Consider the following 27,496-nt stretch of genomic DNA (forward strand, 5'->3'; position numbering starts at 1 on the left):
TTGGCAGGTTCGATCTTAGTTCAGCCTGGTGGTATCTGAAGGTGCTCATATAGGCCAGCCTCATGTTGGTAGATTTACTGGCACATAAAATAACTCCTGCAGGACAAAAGTTTGGCACCTTGGCATATCCGAAAACCGTAAAAGTAGTTAGTAGGATTTAAAAACAAATAACATTTTTATTCTGTACTTCGTATAGATAAGTTTATAAGTTTCTTAATAATGAATTTAGCATGCATTAGAATTCCGTTCATCAATCAATCAATACTGATCTGCATTTAGGGCAGTCGCCCAGGTGGCAGATTCCCTATCTGTTGCTTTCCTAGCCCTTTCCGAAATGATTTCAAAGAAATTGGAAATTTATTGAACATCTCCCTTGGTAAGTTATTCCAATCCCTAACTCCCCTTCCTATAAATGAATATTTGCCCCAGTTTGTCCTCTTGAATTCCAACTTTATCTTCATATTGTGATCTTTCCTACTTTTATAAACGCCATTCAAACCTATTCGTCTACTAATGTCATTCCACGCCATCTCTCCGCTGACAGCTCGGAACATACCACTTAGTCGAGCAGCTCTTCTTCTTTCTCTCAATTCTTCCCAACCCAAACATTGCAACATTTTTGTAACGCTACTCTTTTGTCGGAAATCACCCAGAACAAATCGAGCTGCTTTTCTTTGGATTTTTTCCAGTTCTTGAATCAGGTAATCCTGGTGAGGGTCCCATACACTGGAACCATACTCTAGTTGGGGTCTTACCACAGACTTATATGCACTCTCCTTTACATCCTTACTGCAACACCTGAACACCCTCATAACCATGTGCAGAGATCGGTACCCTTTATTTACAATCCCATTTATGTGATTACCCCAGTGAAGATCTTTCCTTATATTAACACCTAGATACTTACAATGATCCCCAAAAGGAACTTTCACCCCATCAATGCAGTAATTAAAACTGAGAGGACTTTTCCTATTTGTGAAACTCACAACCTGACTTTTAGCCCCGTTTATCAACATACCATTGTCTGCTGTCCATCTCACAACATTTTCGAGGTCACGTTGCAGTTGCTCACAATCTTGTAACTTATTTATCACTCTATAGAGAATAACATCATCCGCAAAAAGCCTTACCTCTGATTCCACTCCTTTACTCATATCATTTATATATATAAGAAAACATAAAGGTCCGATAACACTGCCCTGAGGAACTCCCCTCTCAACTATTACAGGGTCAGACAAAGCTTCACCTACTCTAACTCTCTGAGATCTATTTTCTAGAAATATAGCAACCCATTCAGTCACTCTTTTGTCTAGTCCAATTGCACTCATTTTTGCCAGTAGTCTCCCATGATCCACCCTATCAAATGCTTTAGACATGTCAATCGCGATACAGTCCATTTGACCTCCAGAATCCAGGATATCTGCTATATCTTGCTGGAATCCTACAAGTTGAGCTTCAGTGGAATAACCTTTCCTAAAACCGAATTGCCTTCTATCGAACCAGTTATTAATTTCACAAACATGTCTAATATAATCAGAAAGAATGCCTTCCCAAAGCTTACATACAATGCATGTCAAACTTACTGGCCTGTAATTTTCAGCTTTATGTCTATCACCCTTTCCTTTATACACAGGGGCTACTATAGCAACTCTCCATTCATCTGGTATAGCTCCTTCGACCAAACAATAATCAAATAAGTACTTCAGATATGGTACTATATTCCAACTCATTGTCTTTAGTATATCCCCAGAAATCTGATCAATTCCAGCCGCTTTTCTAGTTTTCAACTTTTGTATCTTATTGTAAATGTCATTGTTATCATATGTAAATTTTATTACTTCTTTGGCCTTAGTCTCTTCCTCTATCTCGACATTATCCTTGTAACCAACAATCTTTAGATACTGCTGACTGAATACTTCCGCCTTTTGAAGATCCTCACATACACACTCCCCTTGTTCATTAATTATTCCTGGAATGTCCTTCTTGGAACCTGTTTCTGCCTTAAAATACCTATACATACCCTTCCATTTTTCACTAAAATTTGTATGACTGCCAATTATGCTTGCCATCATGTTATCCTTAGCTGCCTTCTTTGCTAGATTCAATTTTCTAGTAAGTTCCTTCAATTTCTCCTTACTTCCACAGCCATTTCTAACTCTATTTCTTTCCAGTCTGCACCTCCTTCTTAGTCTCTTTATTTCTCTATTATAATAAGGCGGGTCTTTACCATTCCTTACCACCCTTAATGGTACAAACCTGTTTTCGCATTCCTCAACGATTTCTTTAAACCCATCCCAGAGTCTGTTTACATTTTTATTTACCATTTTCCACCGATCATAGTTACTTTTTAGAAACTGCCTCATACCTGCTTTATCAGCCATATGGTACTGCCTAACAGTCCTACTTTTAAGACCTTCCTTTCTATCGCATTTATTTTTAACTACCACAAAAACAGCTTCGTGATCACTAATACCATCTATTACTTCAGTTTCCCTATAGAGCTCATCTGGTTTTATCAGCACCACATCCAGGATATTTTTCCCTCTGGTTGGTTCCATCACTTTCTGAATCAGCTGTCCTTCCCATATTAACTTATTTGCCATTTGTTGGTCATGCTTCCTGTCGTTTGCATTTCCTTCCCAATTTACATCTGGCAAATTCAGATCTCCCGCTACAATCACATTTCTTTCCATGTCGTTTCCCACATAGCTGACTATCCTATCAAATAATTCCGAATCCGCATCAGTGCTACCCTTTCCCGATCTGTACACTCCAAATATATCAAGTTGCCTATTATCTTTAAAAATCAGCCTTACACCTAGAATTTCATGTGTCTCATCTTTAACTTTTTCGTAGCTTACAAATTCTTCTTTCACCAGAATGAAAACTCCCCCTCCCACCTTTCCTATCCTATCTCTACGATACACACTCCAGTGCCGTGAGAAAATTTCTGCATCCATTATATCATTTCTCAGCCATGATTCAACTCCTATTACAATATCTGGTAAATATATATCTATTAAATTACTTAATTCTATTCCTTTCTTTACAACACTTCTACAGTTCAACACTAACAATTTTATGTCATCCCTACTTGATTTCCAGTTCCCTGTTCCCTTATCACCGCTCCCTAGGCCATCCCGTTTCCCTGAATGTACCTCCCTATTACCCTTCCAAACAAATTTCCTAACTTATACGTACCACTGCGGTTTAAATGAAGGCCATCCGAGCGCAGATCCCTATCTCCTACCCACCCATTAGGATCTAGAAATCTCACTCCCAGTTTCCCACATACCCACTCCATAGTCTCATTTAAATCCCCAATCACCCTCCAGTCAGTATCCCTCCTACACAGTATTCCACTAATAACAATCTCCGCTTTCTTAAACTTCACCCGTGCTGCATTTACCAGATCCCACACATCTCCAACTATGTTGGTACTTATATCAGCTTGCCTTACGTTGTTGGTACCAACATGAAACACTACCACCTTCTCCGTCCCCTCCTCCCTCTCTTCTACTTTCCTCAACATCTGCCTCAACCTAATTCCTGGATAACATTCTACCCTGGTTCCCTTTCCTCCACACACTTTCCCCATGTGTCTAACGATGGAATCCCCCATGACCAGAGCCTCAACCCTACCCACCTCATTTGATCCCCTCCCCTCCTGGTCAGCCCTATCTTTCCTGATAGCTGCAGAAGCTACTTCCTCCTCCCTTTTCTCCTTCCCATGACCCTGTTCCACCTGTCTTTTCCTATCCTCTACTCTACATTTCCCTTTCCTACCTTTTCCCTTCCTCCTACTTCCATGCATCTCAGCAACAGTTCCCTGTCCCTCATCTTCCCTCTGTTGTTCTACCTGGAGTGACTCGTACCGATTTCGCACAGACACCTGTCCTGAATTCTGATCCTGAGTAGAGCCCTTGGCCTGCAATCTCCTTCCCCTTAGAACATTAGACCACCTGTCTTCTACAACTCCTCCCTTTCCTTCCCCTCCCTCTTGTACACCTACTGTAACCTGTACATTGTTTGAGGGAGTCCTATCTTCCTTCCTGTCTTCTGTGAGAATCCTAATTATCTCCCTCAAACTTTCCAACTCCTCCCTCATACCCCTCAATGCCTCACCACACCCACAATAAGTACACTCGCGCTCCTTAGCCATTCTTTACGGGGGAAAAATTTTAAATTAAAAAATAAAGTAACTTATTTTGCAAAAAAATAAATGAACGGAGGGATAACTTACTTAATAACTTACTCAAAATTATACCTAAATTTTTTGTTGGAAAAAGTTAATAATTTACTCCAGAAAATATGGTATATTAACACTAAACACTCGACGATAGTAATATTAATACCATGTGCCATGCACCTGAATGTCTGTGTTAGTAATACTACTACCATGGACTTTGAAATTCAGCTGCTCGCATGCTATTAATGTTATTGAATTAGTTGTTGTCTTAATGTGTTGTCGATTGCCTTTTACTACTGATAGACGGTGTTATCGTTTAGTAGTGATTGTTGGTGCAGCCTTGGGACAGTGTTTCATAGCCATGTGCGCTAAGCTAGATCTTACCTAATTATGATATGTATGTACTCCTCGCCACTCCGGTTAGAAAAGCTCAAATTGATGTGCGTGTGTTCCAATGATAGATTATATGACTTTGCAGATTTAGAATGAGACTGTACTGAGTGAACAGTCTGCAACCATCTCTCAAGTAGGTGATTGATAATGTACATCAAGATATGGATCCCAGATCTAGTACATGTAAAGGAAATCCTTTGCATAAATACAGCCCATAGATAAGTTAACATTATTATGGAACTTATAAACGATTTGGATTCTGATCTGTACAAAAGTGATTGTGAAGAAGAAAATTAAGTTTTTGTAGTCTCACAGGATGGCACCAGAATAACCGGTCACGAAAAGATGAAGGCAGGTGAGAGGCAAACAAAATGTTGCTCCAGTGTGAACAGGCTCACTTTTTCTGACATATCAGGACTGAATGCTAATAATCTTGGTGTTTCTGCAGAATCTTTACCTCCAGAAGTTTATTTTTGGACAGTAATGAGTTGAATGTTATCCAGGTGGAAAATAGCAGATATGCCTTACAGCAGATAAATCTAAAGAAGCAAGAAGGCCCTTTGAAGCCTAAATCAGTATGTGTACTGTGACATTGAATGAACTAAAGTTTTTTCTGCAGTAGTGATATATACTTGATTTGTAAACCTGTTCTCCGGGACTACTGAAGCACAACACCAATTCTAAAAACTGACTACTCTCCTTGGTTCCTAGGTATCATATATGATACTTCTGGGTTTTCATTTTTGTCACTGTTCCGAATGTGAAATTGTGATTGGGAACTGCAGTATCATATACTGTACGCCACACAGATCATGGCTTCCAACTGATCTTAGTACTAGAAACATCTAAGTAGAAGGCAGGAGTGAGTAAAATGGATGTTCCCAGCTGATCACGTCACCTTGTTGGAAATAAAGGTAAATATTTACATCTGTGTGGCTGATACGCTGAGCATTACAATGCTCAAAAACACAATAAATTCTTTGCAATGGCCAACCACATGAGGGACACAGGGCATAAATTCACCACAATAGAACAAGACCTCCATATCCTCAAAAGAGTCGATAAAAGTAAACTTATGACTGACAGAATATGAAAATTTATTCATTTTCCTCGACCAGCATTTTAATAAAGATAAGAACCTAAATGACACTATTGATAAAAAAAGCCTCTTGTATGAACAGATTCTTCTTCTGTTACGAGAATCAACTCCCCTCACCAACATATTCTTAAAAATCTTCAACCTCGCATCAATTAGCGTTCCCACCTCCTCTACAGCTAATACACTCCCCTCCCTTCCCCTCACCACTAGTACCTCTAATTCAAATACATCTAATAAACCCATAGCCACACCTACTGTAACATTGCTCCCTCCAATGGCCTTACACCGATACAACACGCGCAGTAATACACTCTCCTCCTTCTCTCCCACTAATAGCAGCCCCCCTCCAAGTACTACAAACCAGCCAATAGTTACATCACCACAAACAGATCCCCCTCCAACACAAACCTTCAGCTATAACACATGTAGTAAGAAGTCTACTGTTGCAAATACTTCTAACTCATAACGTTACAAGTTATCTTTGTCATCGTCAAATGGTAAGTGTACACGATTCTACTTCAATATTTTTAAAACATCTTTTCACACAATTAACTCTACGTTTCTTGTTTCCTTTTACAGATTCCACTATTATATGCCTTTTCAACTAGAATATCAACAAACTCACATTTTTGCAACATTTGAGCATTGCTTCAAATTTGAGATGGTCCATAGAGATCCAATTTAATACTGTTCTTCAATTTCTATTCTACAACTTCATATCCTCAATGTGTTCTACAACTTCACCATATGCCTCTGACTTTCGTCTTTTATCTTCAAGATTATGATTAACTTCGGATCTCTCGACCAACCTTCGACTTTTATTCTCTCTTCATTATTTTGACTATATATGATTTTTCGCCATCGTCTAATTGTAACCGCCAGACAGTCGACTTTATTTTTATAGCAATCTTACTACTTGTTGTATAACAGTCTGTTGTTTTATCCATTGTACTTATTATAGCAGCGTCCTAATGTTAACTTTGTTAATACTTCCACCATTGTAACTCATCATATTGTATATTTTTTAAACCATCATTGTTATTTTTAACGTTATTTTACTTCAAATCTCTTCAAGATTTTTAAAATTCATTTCATTATTGCATGTTAATTAGACACTTATTTTCAATCTAAGGTTAAGACAATGGCTGATGATGCCTTCATACAAGGCGAAACATGTACCACTATTAGTTAACAAATCTATGTAAATCATCCAAGACTAGACTTTGTATTGATTAGGTGGTCTATTTAATAAATAACTTACTGTTATTATTCCAATCAAATATCATCAGTACGGACCAAAAATGATATTTATTACATGTAACTGGATATCTCCCGGGTCTATGTCGACTTCCACATCATTGCGAGTCTAGAGATTTTCATCGTGCCAGGCAGCCCTCAGACGTCTGTCTTTTCCAAAAGAAGACTTCATGAGCTGCATAGTCTAGGATCACCTTGTATTTTACTAAAAAGTCATGACCTAATACAATGTCAGGTATTAGGTTCTGAATCACTGCAATGTTAATGACAATAGGCAGGTCCATGCATTTAGCAGTTAGGTTAGTCTCTCCTTGGATGGAATAGGTTATCCCGTCTGTTGCTCCCACTACCCTTCTGAGATTGTGAGACTTCATAGGCGGTAGTAATCTGGCAACAGTCCCATTTACAAATGAGTGGCTTGCTTGGCTGTCGAGTATGGCTGAGAAATTCTTGTTGCCTATCCTCAAGATGATAACTGGGCGAGATTGGCCTGTTCTGCTCACAATATGACCAATCCCTTTCCTACTTGACCAGCGCTGCTTGTCTGTCAGGTCTTGAGGCACATTCCTGTTCCCGATCCCATACTCACTCAATCCAGAATGGGCCGGGCCTAGTTTTCTGACGCCAAATTTAGGCATTTGATCTTTGGGTGTCCTGTTCGTCCACACTGGTAGCATTTCTTAACCAAGCTGGTCTCTTCTGTTGCTTTACTCTTGTGTTCATCTTCCAACTGGACAATGATTCTATGCAGATCATCAAAGGATCTTGGTTGCTATAGCTTCACTAGGAGTGTAATCTTATCGTGGAGTAACTTCGCGATGTCTAAATATAACAAAAACTTTTCAGTCTGTCAAATACACTGCATTTATTTTTTGGCTTCATGATTTGCCTGACTGGCCAAATAATTTATTAAGAATGAAGTAATTTGAATGCAGTGTGTTTGACAGACTGAAAATTTTTTTGTTACATTTAACTAAGTCGACACTGAAAAGTATGGCTTCATTCTTTAAAAAAATATCTATGATGTCTGGTAAGATCTAGTGTTCGCTTCCTTCAGGATGTAGCCACTTGAAGAGCTGGTACTTATGGAGGACGAACGTGCTAGCTCTCATGCCGGTGGGTTGTGCATCAGTCAGTAGCTTCCTTATTCCACCAAGTAGCGGCTTATCCCCTTTACTGTGGTGTGGCAAGTTGAACAAAGATGTTCTCTGTTAGATTAGCCTTCCTAGTAGACTGACCGATCCCTCATTGAAGCTAGTCGGGTTATCTTCCAGTCATCCATGGAATTCCAGACGGCTCTCTAATCACCATTGGATATAGGTGTCCTGTATTGCTGGTTAGGTTTGAGGGGTTGAAGGTGTGGTGATTGGTCCTGTTCGAGTTAATCTGTCTTCTACCATGTGAAGGATGCTCTCTCTCATATTCTGCACATCCCCTTTGATGGTCAAAATCTTGTTTTCTAATGTTCCTTCAATGTCAGAAATACGGCTTCCAAAATTTCCCTCATTGGCAGAGATATTGCTTCCAAAATTTCCCCCGACAATAAAAATTCTCCCATCAACCTGTTGTTTGATGCCAGAAACCTGGATTTCCACCTCCTCCTTGAGGTTCGAGATGTCTCCTTCCAGCTGGCTTACCTTACAATCGATCTGCTCAACCTGTCTCAGGTTTGACCCGATGTCTGATATCCTATCTGCTGTGTTAATTGATTCATGATGTCTCTAATTTGGGAATTGATCTGCGAAATTTTATTATGTACAGTTGAAATTTTTGATTCTGGGCACTGTTCCATTTTGTAAACCTGCGTGTACACCTATCCTCACCATTCACCTCATATGATCCCACTACCAAAACTAGTTTATGCATTCAGCTTCATCCATCATATTTATTCCTAACTTATCCTTTGTCTCTTCATTTTGAGTACTCTTCTGCCATTGTTCCCACCTGTTTATACCAGCAATCATTGTCGCTACCTTCATGTCTGTTACAGTAAAACTACATTTATCTGGGCTAACTGGAACCATAGGCAATCCGGACAATCGAAAATCCGGGTTATATTTGAAGTAAGCAAAACAAAATCCTTAAATAAGCAGACTTACCGTTAATGAAGATAAAAATTATATTTTGTAACAAAATTATGTACATAATAGTGTTGTTTACAGGACAAATATAAAAATCCTAATTACATAAAATCACACAATTTCTTAAAGATTAGTCCACTGCCTTCTGTTTCAAACACATGTGGCATTTGAATGAAGTACTGTCACGCAAATGCTTTATCATTAATAGTTCAGCGGGAGTGGTATTGGGCTGATGCTCCAAGTACACCATGATATTTGTCAGCTGGCACGCAGCATTTGCATATATCGTCCGCTGTTGCAGTGTGTTCACTCCTGCCTTGTCCATGTCATCTTCTTTCTCACTGTCTGCTGTAGCTGAGCATGTCGCTACAATTAATTCTTCCATCATAGTGCCCTTTGACACTCTGGTAAACCTTTCTTAAATTCAACAAAAAGCATTTTATAGTAAAGTATTACCATAGTTTATTGTACAATCTATACAGGAATGCTACAATGAATCAAACTAAAAAGCAAGTATTTTGGCATTCTTAAAGTTACATTCTTGCTATCGTAGTTAAAATGTGAGCATTAAAATTTTAGAATGTCAACAAATCTGATCTGGATTATCTGGATACCCGGATCAACAAGGGCTGGATAAACAAGGTTTTTACAGTACTTCTAACTTATGAACAAAATATCCTGAGTCCACCCATCCTTTACTCCCACAAAGCAAAATTGGTCTAAAAACAGATAAATCTATAGATAGTTTTGTTCGAGTGCTGACTTCCTTCTTACAGAATACTGTTGATCACAACTGTGAGCTTACTGTATTAGCTTTACTGCACCTTGATTCACTCTCACTATACTACCATCCTGGGAGAACATGCACATCCTAAATACTTGAAATTATTTACCCATTCCAGCTTTGTATCCCCAATCTGACATCGCTTTAGGCTTGGAAATGCTAATTTTTAAACCATACTTATTACACCTATTTTCCAGTGCCAGGATATTGGACTGCAGGCTTTCAGCACAATCTGTCATTAAGACCAAGCCTTCAGCACAGGTGAGACTGGTTACTAAATTTTCATCTAACTGAATCTCTCCCTGCCACTTAATACCTTTCAGCAGATGTTCCATGTCAGTTATGAACAACAAAGGGAAAAGAATACAACCTTTTCGAACCCCTGTAAGTACCTTGAACCAAGAACTCATTCTACCATCAGTTTTCACTGCAGCTTAATTGTCAACATAAGCACCGTTGATTGCTTTTAATGATCTACTCTTAATTTCATAGTCCCCCGTATACAAACATCTTTTCCCTCAGTACTCTCTCATAAGCCTTCTTTAGGTGTATGAAACAAATATAACTGTCTATTCCTCTTATAGCATTTTTCAAGTTACCAGGCACATACTGGATATCTGATACTGATAGCCCCTCTGTGGTCTGAAACCATGCTGGTTTTCATCCAACTTCCTCTCAACCACTGATCACATCCTCCCTTCCAAGATGTCAGAGAATACCTTGCCTCAATAGTTTGTTGCAATCCTTCCTGTTTCCTTGCTTATATATAAGTGCACTTGCTGCTTTTGTCCAATCAGAAGGTACCTTATTCATAATCCATGCTAATATTATTACTCTATGAAGCTATTTCATCCCTGCCTTCCTACTATACTTCACCATTTCAGGTCTAACTTCATCTATTCCTACTGCTTTATGACAATGGATTTATTTACTATCCTTTCCACTTCATCAAGTGTAATTTCACCAATATCATTGTCCTTCCCATGAGCTTGGTTGCTTGCAACATCACCAGAAAGATTTCTTTTTATGTTGAGAAGATTTTCAAAATATTCCTTTCACCTCTCCAGTGACACCCTGGAATCTATTATGAGTTTACCTCATTTCCCCAAAACACTGTTCATTTGCTTTCTCCCTCCCTTCCTAAGATGCTTTATTACTGTTCTGAAAGGCTTTCCTGCTGCTTGACCTAGCCTTTCCAAATTATTATCAAAATCTTCCCACAACTTCATCTTGGATTCAATAACTATTTGTTTTGCTCTGTTTCTTTCATCGAGGTACAATTCCCTGTCTGCATTAATCCTTGTTTAGAGCCATTTCTGATACGCCTTCCTTTTACATTAACAAGCTGCTCTTACTTTATCATTCCATCAAGATGTTTCATTTTCCCCATCTTTGTTCCTACACATTACCTTGCTGTTTCTACTACAGCATCCCTATATTCCATTCATTCTCATTCTATATCCTAAACCTGATTACTGTCCATTGTTTGGAATTTTTCTCTGATCATATCCTTGTACTTCTAATTTCCTCATCCTGGAGTTTCTTATTTGTCTCAAATTTCAGTTTTTCTATTCTAGGTCTAGAGATACTTATTTCACTAAAGATCAGATAGTGGTCCATATTATCAAAAATTCCCCATAAAACCGGCACATTCCTAACAGATTTTCTGAATTCAAAGTCTGTTAACATATAGTCTATTATGGATCTGGTGTCCCTACCCTCCCATGTGTAGCAGTAAATAACCTTATGCTTGAAGAATGTATTTGTAAGTGCTAATCCCATTCTGGCACAGAAGTCCAGCAAATGCTTCCCATTCTTATCAGCTTTCATGTCTTCACCACATTCCATATTAACTAATCACCCTTTCATATCCTTCGGTTCTATTTTAACTCTCGCATTGAAATCTTATCCTTTCAGTTGACCCTGACTATGATGTCACACAATGCTTCATAAAACTTGTCAACTTCATTCTCATCTGTAATTTCACAAGGTGAATACACTGAGACAGTTCTTGTTCTAATTCCTTCAGCTACCAAATCTACCCATATCATTCGCTCATTCACATGCCCTAAAAGAAAGTATGTTGCTTACAATAGTATTCATGATGATCAACAGTCCTTCCCCACACTGCCCTTTCCTTTTTAACACCTCTAAAGTACATTTTATAATGTCCTATCTCTTCCTCATCTTCCCTTACCCAAATATCATTTACTTCTAGCACATCTTGATACATCCTCTTTGCTGACTCAGCCAGTTCTACTTTCTTTCTTCCATAAGCCCCACTGATACTGATAGCTCACCATTGAATTCCATTTTGTTCACCAAGTTGTTTCCAAGGAGCCCCTCGACAGTCAAGTGGGAGTGGGATTCTGTTACTCTTTCCTTTAATAGGTTAGGGACCACTGGTGGATTGTATAGTCCTATTCACCTGAACACAAGGAGGGCCATGACTCAGAATATGTCCACGATATCTACTCCCATTCCATAGCAAGTGGTAACCTGACTCTCAGGACTACTGACTAGACCATTCAGCCATTGCTGTAGTAGGACACAGCAGTAACTCGCACCACGAACAATCATTTTGATATATTTTTATTAAAGACACATTCAGTATAATAACATGTAGAAATATATACAGGTTAATTCTTAATTGACAATTGATTTGTCACGTGGAATCGACATCAGTCTCACACAACTCAATTTCATTGCATTGTACTCATAATACCATCATCACATCACTACAATATCTCATACAAACTACACAGTAAATCACGATTGACCCGGTAAGTGGTATTGGTAAAACTGCAACCCGCTATATAACAACTGGACTACTATTGACTGGCTTCAACACTCTTTATATACATATGCACTGGCTATGACTGGATAATTCTGGTTTCTCACAACATAATAGTCTTAACAAGTTACCGGGAGGGTTGGACAATTAACATCCAAAAGTCCTTGGTGAGTTTTGGGTCTAGAAATCTCTTCAAACGAGTTTGTCATTACAGCTTATTACCTAAGGATATTTAGAAAGACAGAATACTATACAGATGTCCTTAAGTCAACATTCATACAACTGGAATCTTCCTGAGCAACTTGAAACACACAAAAATATTATTTACAAGTGATAAGCATAATGTAACCTTAATCCAGAGTTCTCTTGAGTCAATACATGTACCACTAGAAGTTTCCTAAATATTTGGAATATATGAAGGACTATTTACAAGTGATAAACATAACATAACCTATAAAAGATGAGCTATATATATAGACATGTAGTAGTCTAAATATATAACCTATCCTGTAACATATGAGAAATTGTTTTCAGTTATACACACATAACCTAACTTGCGTGAGGAGTCATCTGTTGATCATAATAATCGCCTGTCCTTAGATCGAAGTAGGCATAATTCACAGAGAAATGCAGAATCGTTTGCTGAGTGAAATAGCCGTCTCTCAGCTGATCGATACAGGCACAAATTGATTCACAATGAAGTATTTATTTATTTTCCACCTAGTCGATACAATGATTGCCTAAGGCAATTTTTATTGGTCAAAAGTGGTACATGTTTCGTATATTATCAACATCTTCAGCCACATAACACAGTTTAGATGAAAAATATAAAATTGACAAAGTAATGCTTTAGAGGAAGTGTCCTTGAAATTAACATAAGATTGACAAGATTAAAACAAACAAATAACTCAAGAGAAAATATATAAATTATTTCTACAATAGAAAGCAGTCGTCAAGGAAACACTTGTACAATATTCCATAGAGAAATTGTCCTAATAAATATTCTTTTCTTAATAATCCATGAAAAAAGATCAATTTATAAATTAAAAATTATACATTTTATAAGTAATTATCGAAATGAAGAAATCCTGATATCACAGTGCGGCTCTTATTATTAATGTAGATGAAAATATAACTAATTCCTAGTTGTCAAATCTTATTAAGCCTGCTTTCCTTTGGAACAGTAACTCCTGTCATTCTTTCACAGTTTTGCGCCGGGTGTAATATTGATGATGCGTTCTTCCTTGTTCTTGCACCTGAGGAGGAGGAGGAGGAGCGGGGGATATAGGTGTGTCAAGAACTTCCTTGCTGTCACCTATAGCTTCAACTGAGGAGGAACAAGTTGTAGGGCTATCTGTAGGTGGAGAAATTCCAATTCTTTTTTCTTGATCCTTCTCAAGCATTTTCAAATATACTAGAATTTGATAATATAATGGATTCTTATATTCTACAGCCTCATTAAGGTTATCATTTTTCTTTACAAGTTGGTCTAGATGAATGTACAGGTCTTCATATGTGTTCATTAAGCTGCCCTTTTTTAACATTCATCTAGACCAACTTGTAAAGAAAAATGATAACCTTAATGAGGCTGTAGAATATAAGAATCCATTATATTATCAAATTCTAGTATATTTGAAAATGCTTGAGAAGGATCAAGAAAAAAGAATTGGAATTTCTCCACCTACAGATAGCCCTACAACTTGTTCCTCCTCAGTTGAAGCTATAGGTGACAGCAAGGAAGTTCTTGACACACCTATATCCCCCGCTCCTCCTCCTCCTCCTCAGGTGCAAGAACAAGGAAGAACGCATCATCAATATTACACCCGGCGCAAAACTGTGAAAGAATGACAGGAGTTACTGTTCCAAAGGAAAGCAGGCTTAATAAGATTTGACAACTAGGAATTAGTTATATTTTCATCTACATTAATAATAAGAGCCGCACTGTGATATCAGGATTTCTTCATTTCGATAATTACTTATAAAATGTATAATTTTTAATTTATAAATTGATCTTTTTTCATGGATTATTAAGAAAAGAATATTTATTAGGACAATTTCTCTATGGAATATTGTACAAGTGTTTCCTTGACGACTGCTTTCTATTGTAGAAATAATTTATATATTTTCTCTTGAGTTATTTGTTTGTTTTAATCTTGTCAATCTTATGTTAATTTCAAGGACACTTCCTCTAAAGCATTACTTTGTCAATTTTATATTTTTCATCTAAACTGTGTTATGTGGCTGAAGATGTTGATAATATACGAAACATGTACCACTTTTGACCAATAAAAATTGCCTTAGGCAATCATTGTATCGACTAGGTGGAAAATAAATAAATACTTCATTGTGAATCTATTGAAGTGCGATACGGACCATGAAGCTGATTTTATGTAACAGGCACAAATCTCGGAGAGAAAGTGTCCTTTGATGAGTGAAACAATTGCCTATATGTTAACAGAACTGGGCACTTTTGTCTGAAAGGGGGAAGAAATATTCCTGGTTTGTGCTCCGATAAAGAGTGTTCCACTATTGATTATGATTCATCCATAAATTGTGAAAATGAAGCATCAGTTCCTTTAAGTATTATGTGTCATCTGCCAATATTGTTCAGCTCAAAAATGGAAAGACAAATCAGAAGGTAAATGTTTGCAGGGAATAGTTATGTTGGGATGGATTTGAAAGTGCTATGTTTTTTTATGGCCAGTTATATTTTGGTTGTCTAGATCAGGAAGTGCAGAGAATCAGTTTAATTCCATCTAAAATTAGTAAAAATGTAGTTTATTCAGAAGTATTAAAATAAATGCATGCATCACTCTAAAAGGACTTTTCATTTTAAGTACTGTCACTCATCTAACACTTATCGAATGTTAATATTAACCTTTATTATATTTTATTTTAATTTGTACTTATGCAAATATTTATTTAAAAATAACTAGTTACTTGCATTAATGTTGACACCCAAACGAAGCTGGAATGGGCTGCTACTAAATAAATAAACTAATACTCCAAGATGCCGGGCAACATTCTCCAACTAACACTGGAACTGTATTCACAGCATTCTGACTAAAACTTGATCTTATGGACAATCACTCACATGGCCATCATGCAGTTGTCATTAACACTTACCTTCATCTTTCTAGCATCACTCAAATAGAATGACCTGTCTGTTCTCTAGATATATATATGCGTCATTGGGCACATATGGTATAAATTGAAATGGTTTGGTAATGTTCATCCTGACTGACATTTAATCTACAAGACCTACCCAGAATTGCCAGTAATCGATAGGAGAAATTGGATCTGGATGATTTCTTGACCTTGTGGACTGTGTGCTGTCTGAGAAAGATGTGCTACTTACTGGTAATGTTGTCAAGACTAATGTGTCTAGCTCCAACTGAGAAACCAATGATAATACTGTATAGAAGTTTGTTTCATTTGTGGTGTGTTGATTAGGAACTTGTGAAAATATATTAATACGTCTGTGATTAGGGACCATTTTTGTTAAGAGTCATGAACTGTATGCCTCCAGTGTCATGCAAAACAAGTTTATTTTATTGTGTATATAGAAGAATACTGTGGCAACAGATCACTTTGCAGGGCCTGTCAAATACTTGAGATTTGACAAATTAATTATTTTTTTCAGTTAAGGCTAATGTTTGACTCTGTTTTGATATAAATATAAATACTTATGGTTTTAGAATAATGCAGTAAAATCCAACAAATTTTAAAAATGTATCAATTAGTTTTATTTGATATTTATAACAACGTTTTAGAATCTATCGTTGACAGGATAGTTTCTGTGCAATTATTGCAAAAAATGTATTTGATAATATCTTCAGCAGAATGCTTTCTGGAAAACATTTGTGCATCTTTCCCTGTGGAGCATATGTGGAGAAGAATGAGCAGATCTCAAATTTCTTGCTCTATACACTTTATGGCTCTAAACATTTTTTGCTCATTATAGTACCATACGCATTGAACCACAGATCTATGCTTCAGGATTGATCATCAACTCTTCTTGTATTTATTTATTTATTTATTTATTTATTTATTTTATTTATTTTTTTATTTATTTATTTATTTATTTATTTATTTAAATGCAGTGGCAAAGTTAGGGCTCGTTGCACTCTCGTACACTTAACCACATAATTGCAATAATAATGTTCATGCTACTTTTTCGGTTCTTGAAGACGCTGAGATGCCAAAAGTTCGTCCCGCAGTTCTTTTACGTGCTAGTAAATTTACCGACACGAGGCTGACGTATTTGAGCACCTTCAAACAGCACTGGAAATGCCAAGTTCGGATGAGAAGGTCAGCACCTCAGCCGTCTGAGCCACTCCACCCAGCCAAATAATTACAATATAATAAAGAAATACTGTTATTGAATTAGCAATGCACATCAAAGATAAACAAAAAGCAGCTTTGATAAAGAATACATCATTAAGAACAAATACTAGGCCTATACATAATACGTCATAAAGTATGGCGGTAAACCGTGATTACTTACATTCTATGTACACAAATTGAAAGATGCATATTACTCACATACATGCTATTATTTCTAATAGTAGTGATAATATTAGTTCTAGGGAATAACTGCATGTTTTAATTTTGAAATAGTCTTTTCCATACGATAATTGCCCAACCACATAGTATATCGTACATCACCAGTCGCACGAAACAGTCAGCGGTGTTCAAAAGGAAATATTTGCAGTCTCAAATTTTGTATACATCTTACAGTCCCTGATATCAGCTGGAAGTGTATTCCAAAGTCACAACCCAATCACAACGAAAGATTTATTGTACTTAGAAGAGAAGTTAACAGGACAGATCGGACGAATGAAAAGTTTCTCAGTGGAGTGGGTCTGTATGTTACAGGACTGATGAAGTGTATGTTTCATGACCGGAGATTTTATGGTTGGGAACAATCTGCCTTTATTTGCAATTGGCTTTACATCGCACCGACACAGATAGGTCTTAATGGGGCTAACCTTTTTCTTCTAAAAAGTATGAAGATACACTAGGTTAGTGTTCATCCTGTTCCCAAAAAAACAGTTCCAATCTTGGCTAAGGTTGATAGCATTTGATAGAGTTTTAACTGTAACATCTCTGTTCCAATGGCTTGGAATCTGTTAGAGAACTGCAGGACAAAATTTTGACACCGTGGTGTCTCATTCAAACTATTAACAACAATCTTCAACAATCATCATTCTTATTGATTAGAATACTAGAAGCTGTACAACATTACATTTTCTTTTTTTGTAGGTCGAGCTCACAAACACCTGCCTTGGAGTCTCCGAATTGTCACCAATGCCCTTTGTGTCGGAGGACCTTCTCTCGTCCTTCAACCCTCAAGAGGCACAAAATAATCCACACCGGCGAGCGTCCATTTGCTTGCTCTCATTGTGATAAGCGGTTCGTCCGTTTAGCTGCCCTTAAAGTTCATCAACATGTGCATGCAGAAGGGCATCATACCTGCCCGATATGCGGAAAAACGTTCGCACTGCAGCAATACCTTACAAAACACGAAAAAGTCCACTCGACTGAAAAACCTTTCTCATGTTCTATCTGTTCGAAGACATTCCATGTGGAAACTTACCGTAACAAGCACATGGCAATGCATACTAGGAAGAAGGTGTATTCATGTCATCTATGTCCAAATACATTTTCTCAGCCTTACAGGCTAAGACAACATTTGATATGTCATAGTGGTGCGAAACCATTTAGCTGCAATGAGTGTGGTAAGTGTTTCTCGCGGTCTACAGGGCTTAACAAGCACATGTTAAATCATACAGGAGAAAAACCTTATATTTGCGCAGTATGTTGTCGTTCTTTCAGTCGGCGTTCTTACCTTATGTCGCATATGACAAAACACACAGGGGATAAGCCGCATGCCTGTGAAGTATGCGGTATGAAATATGCACAGAGGTCGAAACTGAGTAAACACATGTTGAAGCACACAGGAGAGCGGCCGTTTGAATGTACAAAGTGTAGCAAGGCATTTGCTTTGCGTTACGTACTTGCTAAACATATGTTAACTCATGGTGTTGATGGTTCCCACGAGTGTCCACAATGTGGAGGCAAATTTTCAACTTACACCACTCTTGTGAAACATATGCGTGTCCATAAACAAGACCAGAAAGATACGTCTAATTAGAAGTGGGAATTGCTCACACACGGTGGTCGGAGATTTTAACTTTTAGCCCATTTATTTTCCTCATTCCATTGTTACTGTGATCGCATAATGGTTGTAATATTTTCCAAATGTTCCCCAGCACGATACTTTGTCATTCGTGCCGTAAGGTACATTTTAGGTGAAATATTATCTCCCCCTTGAATTTACTGCATAATAGTTGCCCATGTGGTAGCAGAGATATTGCAAGGTAGTCACTGCTTTGAACTGAGACTATGATTTTTGACAACAGAATATGTCAGCCCACTTGCTACAGCATTATTTTCTTGAAGACTATATTTCAGATTGCTGTTGACACATAATGCAAATGCTCCATACCTTCAATTGCATCTGCCACACTTTTACTATTCCACACCAGGCTAATGCTGGGGTCTGTACCTTAATTAAGGCCTCGGCTACTACCTTGTCTATCCTAGTCCTTTACCATCGTTGCATCACTGAATGTTGTTGATTTGTTAGTGCGATGGTAAGCCATTATAAAACATGACAAACCCTTGCTTGATTTTCATGTTGTGTGAAAATCTGCTCTTCGCAGATTAATGAATCTCAAGTTAAATATCTGCACCATTAGAAGAATTGACAGTGAGGATTTTTGTGTCCGTCACAGTTTTAAAGTCAGACTAAAGCTTCAAACAATTTTTTGGAACTTTTTGTTGCCTGTAACACTGAAGACTTATGACTTAATATCCTGCCTGAAAATAACACACAATTGAAACATGGACAAGATACAAAGTAAAACTCTTCGTATAAGAACATATGGTATAGTGAAATCGATATTGGTCTTACAAAAGTCACACATCTCTGTCTGTTATTCGCCATTAGAGTTCTAATTATTATATTGTTTTCTTAGTCCATTTTTATTTCAAATCTCATATATGCAATATTCACAAGTTTTGCTGTATTACTCAAACGCATTGTGTAGGTATTATTTGATACACAGTATGTATACTTTATCTGCCTGCTTTTGCAATATTCCTTTACACATCCAGTTCTAGACTATTATCACATAAATGTTTAAACATTAAAATTAAACATTTATCATATTCTGACTTCTTGTAAATAAGTATTCAACACTAAAAAGAAAACCCTCTTTTTTTTATATAGGGTGAGCTGCTTAACACTACCAATGGCACTGTTTCTTAAACAACAAGGAATTTGAAAAAAAAACTGAAGATTGCTTGGAGAGGGGCTCATGAAATTAGTGGATACAAATTTTTTTTTTTTGCTAGTTGCTTTACGTCGCACCGACACAGATAGGTCTTATGGCGACGATGGGATAGGGAAGGGCTAGGAGTCGGAAGGAAGCGGCCGTGGCCTTAATTAAGGTACAGCCCCAGCATTTGCCTGGTGTGAAAATGGGAAACCACGGAAAACCATTTTCAGGACTGCCGACAGTGGGGTTCGAACCTACTATCTCCTGAATACTGGATACTGTCCGCACTTAAGCGACTGCAGCTATCGAGCTTGGTTGGATACAATTAATTATTATAAAAATGAAGTATAATTTTCAACACAAACTTATGTATTTTTAGATGTAAAAACCCTATTGTCTTTAACATCACTAAAAGTAGGAAAGAAGAGGTTAATGTCATTTGTTACAGTGTAATATATTAATTCAGTTCTGAGTAAATATAATGTGAAAGTGACACTTGAGAGACACTAAACAGCAGTTCAATTATGTTTCAACCAGAGAAAATGGGATGAGGGTGGAACAGTAATAATGTAACATATTTATATGAGTGGTTTGTTGCTGCTTGTCATATAACAGGGCATCATCAACCAGAACAGTTTGTAAAGAAATAAACATAATCAGCACATTACATACACATGCCAACATTTTATTAACTTCTTGTAAGAATTCTGTGCAGCACCCATTGTAGATCAGTATCTTATCTGCCTTTTCAGAGTTTGAAATACCATTTTGTCAGCACATTTCTTACAATACTGTATACTGTTCTACTTTCAGCTACTGTTTGAAAGAAAAATGTTCTCAATTTGCTATGTTGTAGGAGGGAGTAAATGTTCTTACTTGCATATAGTATTAAATAGGATATGAAATTCATAGTTGTGACCTGTATTGAATTGGGATCATGATAATAACTAAACTTATGTCATAATAGTCCACCTTTTCAATACTATATTATGCAATATTAACATGACATTTTTTAATCTAGAAACTAGTTTAGGCCTTGGCTGGCCATCATCAGCCTTAATACAAAACTGTAAAAACACATCTAATGACTAAAACAAGTGTATAAAAAAATGATGTTAAAAGTGTTAAAAACATCTGGGATGAACTATGTGCACAACATGTAAAATATGATGAAATTAAAATCAGGCTCTAAAATTCTTAATGTGCTTCATCATGTTAAAATATTTCATTAGTGCTTCTTGTTAAAATACATAAATGCTGAAAAGTTCATGTGTTGGAAATTGTCAATGGTTGAATGGTTGTAATTCTTACATAGGACAGAATGGGAGGAGCTTTAATATAAGGTACTCAGAACATGTTAATGCTCTGAAGTACAATAAATTTTTTGCTGTGGGTTTAATCACAAATTTACAGACATAAAACAAGATATGGAAATTCTCAAAATCATCAACAAAGGCCCCCTCAACATTATAGAAAGCTGCTTAATGACATTTCAGAAAAGCCAAATATCATGTTTGACCTAATTCCCATTTTTAGAAATGTCAAACCAAAAATTCATAATTCCATTTTTTCATACTATTCACAGCATTTTTCCTCAGCAGCCATCTGTTTTCCCACATTGTTTGGTACCACCTTAATTCCCCTTCCCCTCTCTCCCCTTTCCTTTCCCCATGCTCTCCTCCTTGCCCCTCCCTCTCCCTTTCCTTTGAATCTCAGTCTCAACTCCTCCCGTTAGTATGAGGCACACAACAGTAGACCACACACCACATGCTGCAATAAAAGGTAAGTCTCATATAACCTATGCCATTTGATTAGCACTCTCTCTCCTTTAGTTCATTAATTTTTGACTATCATTTATTCAGGTTAACCCCTCAGCATCACAGCCATTTCAATAGCTTCCTACCCTGCGGCCGGATGAAATCTCAACTACGCGTGACTGAAATACATTGATTCACTTGAAGCGTTATTACAAGTGTAAGAGTAGCCTGATATTCACGAAATTTGGAATTCCTTATGTAGAACTATGTACATGCAGATAATTACATAATTGTTACACATTTCCTTAGTAATTTAATTTCGTGTGAGAGTTCGAAGTCCTCTTCGAGACAGAGACCCAAGTCACACTCCTGGCAGCAGTACACCGACGTCTTCTTTTCGCCGTGTTTTGAATGCACAATACAATGTGTCTGAAGTTTTGATTTCTTCCTCTTGGGTGCTAATTTCCCGATAAAATGTCTTTCCTTCAACCTTGGAACTGTATTATCTGATGTGCGCTGGCGTTGAATATTTCGTTCCCCGAGCGAGCGTATTTTGTAAACAAACCTTCCACCAGCTGAACCCAATAAGATAACTGCTCAATGTTTGTACCTGTGACTTGTCTGAATATTATTAGAGAATTTAGGAATCCGAATTCACTGTTAAAAACTTCTGTCTGACCTGTATAATTATCCATATTCTCCTACACGAAAGCCAACGGCTGTAGCCGTGTTGAAACACCGGATCTCGTGAGATATCCGAAGTTAAGCAACATTGGGCGTGGTCAAGATTTGGATGGGTTGCCACGCGCTGTTGGTGGGGGGTAAGGTAATGGAGGAGCGGAAAGGAACTGGCCACCCTACCGTACGTAAGCTCAGGCACACCTGTGGAGGTTCGGACCTGCCTTCGGGCAGAATACACCCGTACCTTACCTACACGAAATTTCCAAGTACTGGTTCCTCCTCATCGTTACTCTCATAATTTACCACTGCATCCGCCACAGCCACATCATCTATTTATTATCACTGCTGCTAATACTGTCACTACTACTTCCGACTAAACTTTCATCTGAATTTTACAATATTTCAAGCATGTTACTGTCAGTCAGACCACGGCAGGAGCTATCCATTGAGCGCGGCGCGTCACACGGATGAAGCTGCAGCGAGACCGAAAGCAGCAGGACGAAACTGAATGAGGGGAATAACAAAGGACAAACCAACTCGATATATAGTTCAAATAAAAGGTCGAGACATCGTCTTTCAAACTAGATATATACCATAAACAACCGGTTCTCGTATTGTATGACAGAAAGCAGCACTAACTCATGCCTACATAGAGCGCTCGTGGAGAGTTCCGAAAATATTACAAGCCGAGAAATAAAGACAAATACTCTCAATGCGCAAATAGAGCAAAGAACATCACGCGAAAAGACAAACTTCTCAGATCATCATTTCTATATTTTATTCTGTGGGAATAAAGCAAACAGACTTATTAGTGCTCAGACTTACTTGAGAATTACTTATCCTTGCAAAAACAAGTACATTTTGACGATCTTTAATTCTTACTTACAACACTGATAAACCCGAAAATGTCTTCTTGGAAACAAAACAATTTGCATATCGATACCACGTATAGAGGTCGGCGGCTACGGAAGAAAAGGGGGTCTGTACCACGTATAGAGGTCGGCGCTGAGGGGTTAACTTTATGGACACCGCATTGAATTGTGAATCTCTACCAGGTGCAATCTAAGAACATACCAGCTGTTTAATCATATCTTTGTGTGCCGTCCTTGATTCAACCATTGACGATTTCCAACAGCATTTTTTCAGCATTTTCATGATATTTTAATAAGAAGCACTAATGAAACATTTTAACATGATGCAATGCATCTAAGAATTTTAGAGCCTTCTTTTAAATTTCATCATATTTTACGTGTTGTGAACATAGTTCATCCCAGTTTTTTTAACACCTTTTAACGTCATTTGTGTACGGTTATACATTTGTTTTAGTCATTTTGTACAGTTTTGTACTAAGGCTGATGATGGCCACCCAAGGCCAAAACTAGTTCCTAGATTAAAAATGTAATGTAAACATTGCATAATATAGTGTTAAAGAGGTGGTCCAATATGACTAGGGTTGCCATACGTCGCGGAAAACTTGGATTGTCCCGGATTAGATTGGTATAAATAATGCCCCGTCCGGCTGACTAAAAGTCCCGGATTTTTAAAAAGTAATCCCTTTACTCCTAAAGGAAATACTATTTAAACGCCCGTCCAATCTCTTAAAACTTCGAGTAAATTGAATGGTCGATACTCAAGAAGTATCCATTAAATTTTACCTTATCGATCTTATACATGAAGTAGTTAAAGTAAACTACGGTATCGAATTATCGCTTCTTTCTACGTACTTGCGGTGTTGCAGATTGTTTTCAATTAGAATACTGGAAATAATCTTGTTCTATTCTATGTTCGAAGAAGAAGAATCTGTAGGAATCGATTAAATTCAGTGTGATATTCTGACTGAGTAAATATTTAACATTTTTAAGCTTGGCATCGAAACGGAAAACGAAATTTAAAGATGAATACGCCAAAGATTTTTATTCACCAAAACGAGGTAGAAGTGAATGTGAGGCGGAATATAAACTATGCAAGTAAGTTTCTTTTATTTTTTTATATAAGAAATAGAACAAATGATTGATGAAAGAATTTCGTTTACGGTTTACCGTTTACCTGAAGTCAGACTTGGTAATTTAAATAATATTTTTCTTTAGAGTTGCTATTTTTCGATTGCACATGGGGGGGAAAGTGACATCAAAGATTATATGACAGAAGTTTAGTTATTATTACAGTATTGCAGGCGTGGGGTTATTTTGTGGACTGTCCTGAGTACAAAGCCATAGCTACTTTGTGTATAGTCCTGAATGCAAAGCCAATGCAGAATAACAACAAACGCAAATGGTACATATGGTGGATGGGACAACTAAGGCATACATAACATTAGTGCAAAAATCATAAACAGTGTAATCATCTTACACATAGTCCTGTGCTGCTCTTTGGTCATGTATCATGTTTGTTTCCTTGTTGTTTAAGAAATATTGCCAATATTAAACACTCTGTATAACCTGGCACTGTATCTAGTAAGAATATTTTTCAGATATGATGACACACTTTTGGACAGAAATTGGTTGCAGGTATCTTGTAAGAAGCGTGAGTTGTATATTACATTTTCTTGGTGGGTGAGCCTTCTATGAAATTCTTGTAATGTAAACATAAATTTGCACATTTCAGACAGATCATGGCCCCAATATTTGGCCCTTTAAAACAACCATTCAGCATCATGTTGCATTCACAGCAAAGTATGTTTGTTTTTCATCCTTTCTTAGAAAGTCTACCTTCATTAAGTATTCCAGGTATCAACTTTTCACTGAAGATGAAAGAGATTTGCCTGGTAAATACTCTAAATTCATAAATCTTTTCTATTTGATCATATAAAAATGACCTGGTGGTATATAGGTCATGAACCTAAAGGGCATAGCAAACATGCATCTATATACTTGTAATAATAGCAATATATTTACACTTCTCTTGCTGGTACTGAATATAACATTTTTTAATTTTTTAAAATTTAAGAATATCATAGGTAATTTGTAAGCTTTATGATATTCGTACAGAAGAATTAACTCTCCTTTTTTTATCTTTTCTATGAGTTATGTGCAATAATTAGTTCATTTTCAATACCATAATCACCATGTTTCCTAATATATAGAACCCATGCAGTTTCGTTATAAATTGTGCTTATAATGCACAATACACCACGTAGGAAATGAATTCTTCCTTTTCTAGCCAGGCTGAGTGGGCGAGATGGTCAACCTTATGAACGACATAGGAGTAGCTATGGATAAGGAAGAAGTTACTGTTTTAACTCTTCTAGCCTTAGTAAGGCCTTCGACTGCGTTGACACGGACATACTAATAGCAAAATTACGTGCTCTTAATTTCTCACAAAGCACACTATCCTGGCTGTATTCCTATCTCTCTGATCGTCGGCAGTGTGTATCTACAGGTGAAAATTTCTCTTCATGGCAATTTATAGAGACTGGAATACAACAGGGGTCAGTGCTAGCGCCACTCCTATTTTCGATTTTCATTTCAGGACTACACAAGTAATTAAACATTGTCAATATCATGTGTACGCAGACGACATACAGATATATACACATGCACATCCTCGTGACTTACCGACTGCAATAAATAATATGAACGACGACCTAGGAAGAATATGTAGGTGGACCGATGACCATGCACGAAAAATCAATGGCCAAAAATCGCAGTGTATTCTTTTAGCTACCCAAAAAACCCACGCACGACTTACAGACATCCATACCCACTCAGTAACATTAAGAGGCACTCAGTTACAATTCAAAGACACAGTTAAAAACTTAGGAATAATAATGGATAAAAACCTTAGTTGGAACGATCATGTAACAGGTATATGTCAGCGAGTGTTTTATTCCTTACATTCCCTTAAAATACTCAGAGATTTACTCCCCCAAAATGTAAGAAAACTGCTTATCCAAAGTATGGTAATGCCAGTGTTCGACTACTGTGACGTAGTATATAGTAACCTGAACGCCTCACTTTCCATCAAGCTCCAAAAGGCACATAACGTATGCGTTCGATTTATTTCAGATATACCAAGGTTTAGCCATATTTCTCCCGCATTTGGTGGGCTTTCATGGCTACGCTTAAGAGAGCGACGAAATTTACACTCTCTTTCCCTGTTACATCGTATACTGAACCTTAACACACCTGAATACCTTGCCACACAATTCCATTACCTAGCATCACCTTATAGTATTCCTACCAGATAATCATCCACCGCAGTATAAAGCATTCCCATTCACCGCTCAACTGGCTACAGTAGATCATTTATAGTCGCCGCCAGCCGAATTTGAAATTCCCTACCTGCTGAAATTAGGAGCGTGTCAAACCACCTCCGCTTTAAGAAACTCTGTCAAACCTGGTTAATAAATAATAATAATTTCTTATAACATAGTAGGATTAGATCATAGCTAAGTATTAGATTAATTAAAACATTTAATTGATACCTTCATATATTAAACTGTAGATAATTTAGTGTATATTTAACTCTTCATGTAGGTGTATGCATGGTTGGACAGAATAGCAGGCTTCATAGCCTGAGTCCCGCCATATAAAACAAGACCAAAAAAAAAAATATGACCCTAAGTTGGTAGATTTGGTCCCAGCTCAGTCCAGTGGTATTTGAAGGGCTCAAATACACCAGCCTCGTATGAGTGAATTTACCAGCATGTAAAAGAATTCATGTGCGACAAAATTCCTAGAAGTAGCTAGATGTAAAACCAATAACTTTATTTCTTAATTTTCCTATATTCTGTATATTAATTTGTTAGACAGGTGTAGGCTACTCAACGTTCATGAGAATTTTTGACAGCGATTTGACCTTGCAGTTAGGGTTGCATAGCTGTGAGCTTGCATTTAGGAGATAGTGTGTTCTAATCCCACTGTCGGCAGCCCTGAATATAGTTTTTCTTGGTTTCCTATTTTCACACCAGGCTGCACCTTAATTAAGGCCATGGTTGCTTCCTTCCCAATCCTAACCCTTCCCCACCCTTGCGTCGCTGAAAACTTTCAATGTGTTAGTGTGACATTAAACCACTAGAAAAAAAGAGAATTATTGTTGAAATTTTGAAATATATGGCTATTTGCTTTTGCAGTTTAATACAACATAAAATGGTTTGCGTTGTAACATGGACTGACA

General features: G+C 37.3%; 1 protein-coding gene across 2 annotated transcripts in view; it reads left to right on the forward strand.

The window, feature by feature from the left end:
- LOC136867205 (zinc finger protein 723) overlaps nucleotides 1–20,004 on the forward strand; it is a 93,826-nt gene extending 73,822 nt beyond the window's left edge. For both annotated transcript variants that reach the window (XM_067144335.2, XM_067144334.2), the window contains exon 5: nucleotides 17,863–20,004. In XM_067144335.2, the coding sequence (XP_067000436.2) occupies nucleotides 17,863–18,754 (892 nt within the window). In that variant the 3' untranslated portion in view covers nucleotides 18,755–20,004. The remainder of the gene's footprint in view (nucleotides 1–17,862) is intronic.
- Nucleotides 20,005–27,496: the final 7,492 nt, after the last annotated feature.

This window comes from Anabrus simplex, chromosome 3, assembly GCF_040414725.1.
Source record: "Anabrus simplex isolate iqAnaSimp1 chromosome 3, ASM4041472v1, whole genome shotgun sequence".
In the NCBI taxonomy this organism is placed as follows: Eukaryota; Metazoa; Arthropoda; class Insecta; order Orthoptera; family Tettigoniidae; genus Anabrus; species Anabrus simplex.